This window comes from Arachis hypogaea, chromosome 5, assembly GCF_003086295.3.
Source record: "Arachis hypogaea cultivar Tifrunner chromosome 5, arahy.Tifrunner.gnm2.J5K5, whole genome shotgun sequence".
Lineage (NCBI taxonomy): Eukaryota > Viridiplantae > Streptophyta > Magnoliopsida > Fabales > Fabaceae > Arachis > Arachis hypogaea.
The window spans coordinates 39,407,937-39,416,785 of NC_092040.1; the positions used below are offsets into that span (position 1 = coordinate 39,407,937).

At 32.4% G+C, this 8,849-nt stretch overlaps 1 protein-coding gene across 1 annotated transcript; it reads right to left on the reverse strand.

The window, feature by feature from the left end:
* Positions 1 to 908: 908 nt before the first annotated feature.
* Positions 909 to 8,499, reverse strand: LOC112803487 (uncharacterized). The gene is made up of 3 exons (XM_025846977.1): positions 8,266 to 8,499; positions 3,876 to 3,883; positions 909 to 3,048 (listed from the first exon to the last, which is right to left on the reverse strand). Exons 1-3 carry the CDS (start codon positions 8,497 to 8,499, stop codon positions 909 to 911), a joined length of 2,382 nt encoding a protein of 793 aa, XP_025702762.1.
* Between the last annotated feature and the right edge of the window lie 350 nt (positions 8,500 to 8,849).

Here is an 8,849-nt window from a genome sequence, read left to right on the forward strand (position 1 = left end):
AATTATGAATATTATGAGTACAAAATTATAGATATTATTAATATGAAAATTGTGGAGGTTATGTGTATGAATTTATGGATGTTATGAGTGAATTTGTTAATTGAATAAATTAATTTAACAATTTGACATTTTTTCAAATTCAATTATGATATTTAAAAAGTTCTGTGTTAACTTTATAGTTACTTATGTAATGACTAAAAAATGATATGTGTATAGATGTAATATCTAATAAACATGAATTTAATTTTTAGATGTTAGTTGTATGAAATTATGGATGTTATGTAATATGAACTTATGAATGTTATCTGTATGAACTTAGTTAGTATAGTATAATTAAAAATGCACATAAAAATACAAAAAAATCAATTTATTACCATACCTCCTCAAAGCATGTATGGTTTTTATATTCTCAAAAATTGGTTGACTGGCAACAATCTCATCGGGTGAGTCCATCTGTTGTTTAAATTATTCTTCAACTCCTTCTGACATAGGTACCGTGTTCAGGGGCGGAGCTAGGCTAACTATTTAGGGGGGCGGTGTTATATTTTATATTACTATTTCTATTGATAAAATTAAAAAATATATATATAATCTCAATCAAAGTAAGACAATAATATATAAAAATTACTACTTACAGTTTTGTATCATGAAAAGGCTATTCGACATTTTTTTCTATTTTCAAAATCATCTATAATTGAATTTGTGTCGAAAATAGCTGCTAATTCTTTTTCTATATAGATGAGCAAATTGTCTGCATAAAATTCATCAGCCATCTTACTTCGGAGTCTTGTCTTAACAATTTTCATTGTTGAAAAAGCTCTTTCTGTTGTTGCTGTAGACACTGGTAGAGTCAAAACAAGACGTATTAATCTATCAACCATGTGATAAGTTCTTGATTTTCCTGTTTCTTACAACTTGTTGCACAATTCAGAAAGTGTACCAATGCCTTTCAAATGATTTGGTATATCATGCTGATAATGTTGCAACTGAGATTTCAAAATATTTAGCTTATTAGAAGGAAAGTCAAGGAGATAAAACTTCTCTGCTAACTTGCTAATTTCTTCAATATTAAATGATTTGAAATTGTCCTTAGGATCCAAAGCACAACTCAAAGTCAAAAGCTCTATTGTTTGCTCATTAAATCTACTATTCAACTCTTGTATTTGAGAGTCAATTGTTGCCAAAAATACATCTATTCGATAATAATGCTCATCTGTCACACTTGGTTGACGAGATCGACCTCTTCCAAAAACATATTGTGCACTCATATTAGGGACTTCAATTTCATGTTTTTCACAAAAATCTTTAACATTAGCAAGAAAATTGCACCATCCACCATCTCTTAATTGTTGAAGAAGTAACTTTGATGTAGAAACAATATGCATTGCATTAAGAATATCTTGAGATTGTTGTTGCAGTGCTTGGCAAAGAACATTAGTGATTCCCATAATCTCTTTCATCAAGTGCAAAGTGAAAACAAATTCAAATGACAATAATATTTTACTAACACCATAAGCCTCACCTCTTTGTGCATAAGTTGTCCCGTCTTCAATGATATTATTGAGAACAATATTGGTAGCAGTAAACATTTTTACCAAACTGCAAATAGAATTAAAGTGAGAGCTCCATCGAGTATCCCCAACTCTTTGTAAAGTGCTTATTTGATTCGCACATTTGCCTGTTTCTAATTCATTTTGAGCAACCAAGTTTGCATTTTCAATTGCTGGAGCTTCTTGTAATTGATCATGTCTTTTTGAAGGAGCACTAACAATAGTGACAATAGAGTTTAATTGAGTAAAAAATTCATGAATTTGAAGTACCTCTCTTGAAGCTGCTACCAATGCTAATTGTAACCTATGAGCAAAACAATGCACATAGTATGCTTGTGGAGAATCTTTAAGAAACAAAGCTTGCAAACCATTCCACTCACCCCGCATGTTGCTAGCACCATCATACCCTTGATCCCTAATATTTTCAACTTGAAGATTATAATGAGAAAGGACAGAAATCAATTTTTTCTTTAAAGTTGTTGCACAAGTATCAGTGACATGCACAAGATCAAAGAATCTCTCTTTAACAAAATCATCTAGAGTAACAAATCTCAAAACAATGGCCATTTGCTCCTTTTTAGATTCATCTCTAGCTTCACCAATAATAATACAAAATTTGGCATCTCCAATCTCTTCTCTAATTGAATTTCTCACCTTAGTAGCAAGAATATGTAGAATTTCTTTTTGGACATCATTTGAAGTATACTTAGCATTTTTTGGAGCATTTTCCAAAATATTCTTTTTCACTCTTTCATTGTAAGATCCCAAAAATTTCAACATTTCCAAAAAGTTACCTCTGTTGCTTGAACTTTGGCTTTCATCATGTCCTCTGTATGCACAACCTTGAAATGTCAACCATCTAATGCAATCTATAGATGCTCCTAATCGAACTTGATTCTTTTCAATCTCTTCTGATGTTTGCTTATGAAGAAGTCTGTCAATATGTTGTGATTGTTTCATCAAATCATCACATGATTTCAGCGCCTTATGATGGAATGAGTTAGGACCTTTGCCAATGTGATTCAAAAGAGCACATTCTTTTCCACAATTTACTTTCTTCCAATTCCTGAAACTATTCTCAATAAAAGTATTTGAACCCATATTGATTGAAGATTCCTTAGCAAAAAGAAAGCATGGAAAACAATATATAGCATCATCTTCTATAGAATATTCTAACCAAGATGGGAACAATTTAAACCATGAAGCTTGAAAGCGACGATGACTTTTATCACCAGAAAATGTATAATTATCAAGAATTGGTTGATTTGGCCCAACTTTAATATAAGCCCGACGGATTTCATCTCTTTTATTTGGAGAAAACTTCCAAATCATTGGTCGCATTCCAGAATCTCTTTCCAAATGAAAAACATCTAGTTGATTTGGAATAAGTCGTGGACGCTTTGAGCTATTCAATGAAGAACTTGAAGTAATGAAATTTGATGACCCCTCAAGTATTGGAGTAGTAATAATAGAAGCATCTTCATTCTCTTGATCTTTTCTTTTAAAAAATGTATCAATGGTTTTGAACTTACTCATAATTCAAATGGCCAAATAAGTTCCTATAATTAAAAATATATTTAGCAAAAAGTATAAATTACAGTCTAAATCTTTATAAAATATAAAAATTATATTTCAATTTAAAATAAAATATTAAAATTTAGAACAATAATACTAACATCCTAGTATAATTATAAATAATATAAAATTGTAATTAAATTTAAATAGTTAACTAATAAAAAAAACTAAATATACAAACTAACATATAATAATATAAACTTAATTAACAAATAATAATAAATTAACTAATTAAGTAAATAACTAAATATATAAAAAAGAATAAAAATAGAACTTTTTTGAGAAAGAAGAGTGAAAAATCACTTGTTAAACTATTATCTTTATTTTTAATATGCAAAAAAATAAAAAAATAAGAGTCAAAGTGGTAAAACTGTAAAAGATAAGAAGATTAAAGAGATAAAGAAAAAAAATAGAAAAAGTTGTTACTTACAATTTTGAAAAGCCAAAGCGAGAAGGGGGAGAGGGAGAGACTGGTTGTATGCTGGAAATTGGAAAATAAAAAAAGGGGATGGGGAAACTGACGTTAAGAAATAAAAAAAGGGATAGGGATTGGGAAATAAAAAAAGGATAGGGAATGAGCTATTGGGCTGAGTTTTTTTTGTAGGAATTAAAAGGGGGGGTTGGAAAAGATAGAACAAAAAGAGAGAGGGCAGGGGGATGGGAAATAAAGAAAGGGGGGACCAAACTAATTTTTTTTTTAAATAAAAACTAAAATTTTGGGGGGCCATTGCCCCCTTTACTTATATGTACCTGCGCCCCTGCTAACATATAATAATATAAACTTAATTAACAAATAATAATAAATTAACTAATTAAGTAAATAACTAAATATATAAAAAAATAAAAATAAAACCTTTTTTGAGAAAGAAGAGTGAAAAATCACTTGTTAAACTATTATTTTTTTTAATCTGCAAAAAAACAAAAAAAAAATAAGAGTCAAAGAGGTAAAACTGTAAAACATAAGAAGATTAAAGAGATAAAGAAAAAAAATAGAAAAAGTTGTTACCTACAATTTTGGAAAGCCAAAGTGAGAAAGGGAAGAGGGAGAGACTGGTTGTATGCTGGAAATTGGAAAATAAAAAAAGGGGATGGGGAACTGACGTTGGAAAATAAAAAAAAAGGATAGGGATTGGAAAATAAAAAAAGGATAGGGAATGGGCTATTGGGTTGGGTTTTTTTTGTAGGAATTAAAAGGGGGGGTTGAAAAAGATAGAACAAAAAGAGTGGGGGCAAGGGGGATGGGAAATAAAGAAAGGGGGACCAAACTATTTTTTTTTTTAAATAAAAACTAAAATGGGGGGGGGGGCATTGCCCCTTTACTTATATGTACCTGCGCTCCTGACCGTGTTAAGGTCGAATTCAAATGTCATACTATTTACAATGATAAAGGTGACTTCTAGTAAAATTTCTTGGCCTCCCAATTGTGCTTGTAATTGAACTAGAATTGTGATTTTAACCTTTGAAAGAGTATGTGGTCTTCAAGAACCTTCTAACAAATGATAACCTTATTACACAATGCTTTCTCATTTATTATTCCATTAAATGATAATACATGGATTAACGGAAACAAAGTTTAATTTAAATCATTTAATGCATATTGCCATTTTTTTATCATTATTAGTCTTTATTGTATTCTTAAATATAAAATTTAAATTATAAAAGAGAATATTAAGTATTGATTATAAGAATGCCGAATAATTAAGGACATGATATTATAATTAATATCATTAATAAGTGGGGCTAATAAAAATATGATAAGTGGATGATAGAATTAGTATTGGGCTAGTCTAATTAAAGAATTATACTATAAATAAGAGTATGATGTAATAATATAGGATATGTGACGATTGGATTTTTGACGGTTTAGAATTTCACTAATGAATTCTCGTTGCAAGTATAGTTTCTAAACCAAGCAATAATCCTTTCATACAAAAAAGTTGTTTGTCACTAAAACAAACCCCTAAATTTATAAACCGAAGTATTGGACCTCGGGTCGTTCTCCCTAGGACTACAATAAAGTGTCTTGTTATTGGTTGTGAGTTGTTTTGGGGTTTTTGATAAGAGGCATGAAAGTAAATGGCAATGAAAGTAAACTAACAACTATAAAAGGCTCTTGGCAAGATATGAGAACTAGAAGTTCTATCCTAGTTATCTTACTCAATTGTGATGAGAATTATTAATTGCTTCCACTTAGTTAACCTCTAACCATGGAGGAAAGTCAAGTGGATGAATCAATTTGATTCCTCAAGTCCTAATCAAATCCTAAGGGAAAGACTAGCTTTAGAGGTATTCAAATCAATTAGCAACTTCTAATTATCAATCAACAAAAGGATTAGATAACTCAAGAGTCACTAATTACTCAACCAAAGCCAAGAGGAACAAAAGCTACTCCAAAACCCAACCAAGCATTTCATCAAACACTTGGAAGGCATAAAAGAAAAGCATAGTAAATTGACAACAAGAATGGAATCTAACAACAATTATTGCAAAGAATTAACAACAACAATCAAGGAAATCACAATTATCATGAATTACCTCAATTGCATTATTGAAATGAAACTAAAGAACAACAATCTATTCAAAACAAAATGAAGAATTACAATTATAGAAACACATAACTAGAAAGAGAGAGATGAGAAGATTGAGAATTGATAAAGGAAAATTGAATCGAAGCATGAATTAAACCTAGATCTAAGAAGAGAGATTAACCTAAACCTAATCCTAATTCTAGAGAGAAGTGAGAGCTTCTCTCTCTAGAAAACTAAACTAAACTAATCCTAATGTGTGTGTGTATGTGTGTCTCCTTTGTGAATGAATTAGTGTATGTCAATCCCCTTCAATCCTTGGCTTTTATGTGCATTTTGGCGCCAAAATTGGTTGCTGAAAACCTTCCAAAATCGCCAGGCACGTGCTTCATAAATGAAGTCATGTGCCATCATCGGCGCGTGCGCGCATGGTACGCGTGCGCGTCCTTGGCCTTTTCGCAATGTGCGCGCGAGCGCCTTGTGCGCGTACGCGTGCATGGCCTGGATCAGATCTTTGGCTTTTTTGTGCTTCTCTCCACTTGTATGCTTCCTTCCTTGCTTCCCTTGATCCATGTCTAGCCTATTTCAACCTGAGATTACTAACAAACACATCAAGGCATCTTATGGAATCAAAGAGAAATTAAAATTCATTAAAATAAGGCTTAAAAAGCATGTTTTTACACTTAAGCACAAATATGGGAGAGATAGCAAAACCATGCTAATTTATAGGCTAAATGTGACAAAAGGTTATCAAAATACTCTAAATTCAATACAAGATAAACCCTCAAATTGGGGTTTGTCAACCTCCCCACACTTAAACCTTAGCATGTCCTCATGCTAAAATAAGAAGGAACTAAGGGTTATGACATTGAATGCAACTAAACTACATGAATCCTATCTAAATGCAACTACCTAAAATAAATGCAAATGCTTAATTCAAACATATCAACTTGCCAAGAGAGTATGTGTAAGCACAAGGGCTAGGCAATAGGAATTAATTCCAAACCACAATTGTATTGAATTATCAAAAAGAGTTTAAACTTGCAAGAATATAGATAATATGGGTGAGCACATGTGATTGAACTTTTGAACCCTCACCGGATATGTGTATCCGCTCTATTCACTCAAGTGTTTAAGGGTCAATCACTCAATTCTCTTCTAATCAAGCTTTCCAAAATTTGATTTTCTTCTAACAATCAACATTTATTCAATGCATGCATACATTCATCATGAGGTCTTTCATTTCGGTTGTAATGGGGTTAGGGTCAAGGTAGGATCATTTACGGTTAAGTGGCTAATATTTGAATCTTTGATTAGCATAGACCTTCCCACCTAGCCTATATAATGACCTATACAAATTCAAACTATTCTAACTACCCATTCTTCACTTTTTCTTACATATTCATGCATCCTTAATAGATTCATAACACTTATGCATTGATCCCTTTTTATTGACTTCACTTTGGGGCATTTTGTCCCCTTTTTATTATTTTCTTTCTTTTGTCTTTCTTTTTCTATTCTTTTTTTTTTCTTTTCGTCATCATCATTTTTTTTCATTTTTTTTTCTTTTGTCAAACTATATACAAGAACATCAATGCATAAGGTCTATTCATTTGATTAATACATGAGTATGTACCCAATTCCTAAACATGAAGGTGTACTACCCCTTTTATCCCATCCAATGTTCCCAAACCTCGCCAACTTTGAATAATAAACACTCTCACTAGCCTAGGCTAATCAAAGATCCAAACAAGGACTTTTCATTGGTTTTTCGCCTTAGGCTTGTAATGAGCTAAATTGAGAACAAGTTGGTTAAGTATAGGCTCAAAATTGGCTAACAATGGAGAATAAAAGGTTGGCTATTTGGGCAAGTGGCTAATGAAGTAATGGCCTCAATCATATAAATGCATAAATACAAGAAATAAATGGACATATAGAATCAAGCAAATCAAGGATTACAATCATAGAAAGAGAGCAATTTCACACAAGAATGGAAAATAAGTGGTTATAAAATGTAACCACATCAATAGGCTCAAGTCTCACAAGCTTGTGTTCTTGGTTCAATACATGCTTCACAAAGTATGAAATTCAAGCAGGTTTTACCAAAAATTTTCTTTTCAATCAATTGGGTTGATGCCCTATATTTAAACTTCTTGGAAACTTTCAATGTTTGACCAAGTATTGTTGTGATTGAAAAATTCAAAAATTTTCTTAGTTCACCCTTTTCTTTTTCTCATTTAAAATCAATTTTTCATGTAAAAAGGGTAACTAAATATTTGCAATCCAAAATATGATTTCTAATCACAACTACAACTAAAAGTAAAAATAAACAAAATGTATAAAGAAAATCCAACTAAAGTACGAAATCTAAAAGTATCCAAAATATCTAAAAATATCCACAAGCATCAAAGTCATCAAAGTAACTAAAATCCAAAATGAGCAATAAAAGTATCTAAAGTAAACTAAAAATGCATCCAAATATATACAAAATGTGCAAAATAGGATAACTAGGCTGAAAAAGTTCACCGGTTCCCAAATAATGCTACCGGTGCCTTCCCCACACTTAAAACCAAGCATCGTCCTCGATGCTAAACCGGAGGATCAGTGGGAGGTACAACGATAGGCTCAGGCTCTGTCTGTGGAACCAGCTCCTCATGAATCTCTAGTGGCTCTGTAGTGGCAGGGGAATGCTGCTGAACCGGCGCCTCCGCAACCTCCTCCTGATGATCCTGATCATCGGAGGCCGGAGAGTCGGGAAGCGGAGGTAACTCAAGGCCCTGTGCCACAAACATCTGATCAGGGACATGTCTGCACTGTAGTGCCTCCTCAATGGCAGTCTCAGTGATCATAATCTCCCTACCCCTCACCTGAACCGAATCTAATGTCGGACGGAAGAAGTTACAGTAGAATTCCTTCACCCAAGAAACATTAATATCCCCCAGATCTCGGTCAACAAAGTCAATACCCAAATCAATGATCCGACCGGAAATAGAACGTCTCACATCCATCGGGAGAAGTAGCTTCTTCTCAATGTTGAGCTTTGTAGTCCGATACTTAGAAAACCGGAGCTCACAGTAGAGATTAGGGAATTTTTCAGGATTGGTGGAAGGTAACTGTTGATTTTCTTTGTCCACATCATTCAATGGATTCTTGGCATAATTCTTAAAAGTGGAAGGAAGAGAAGGGGTAGAGTGTTTTC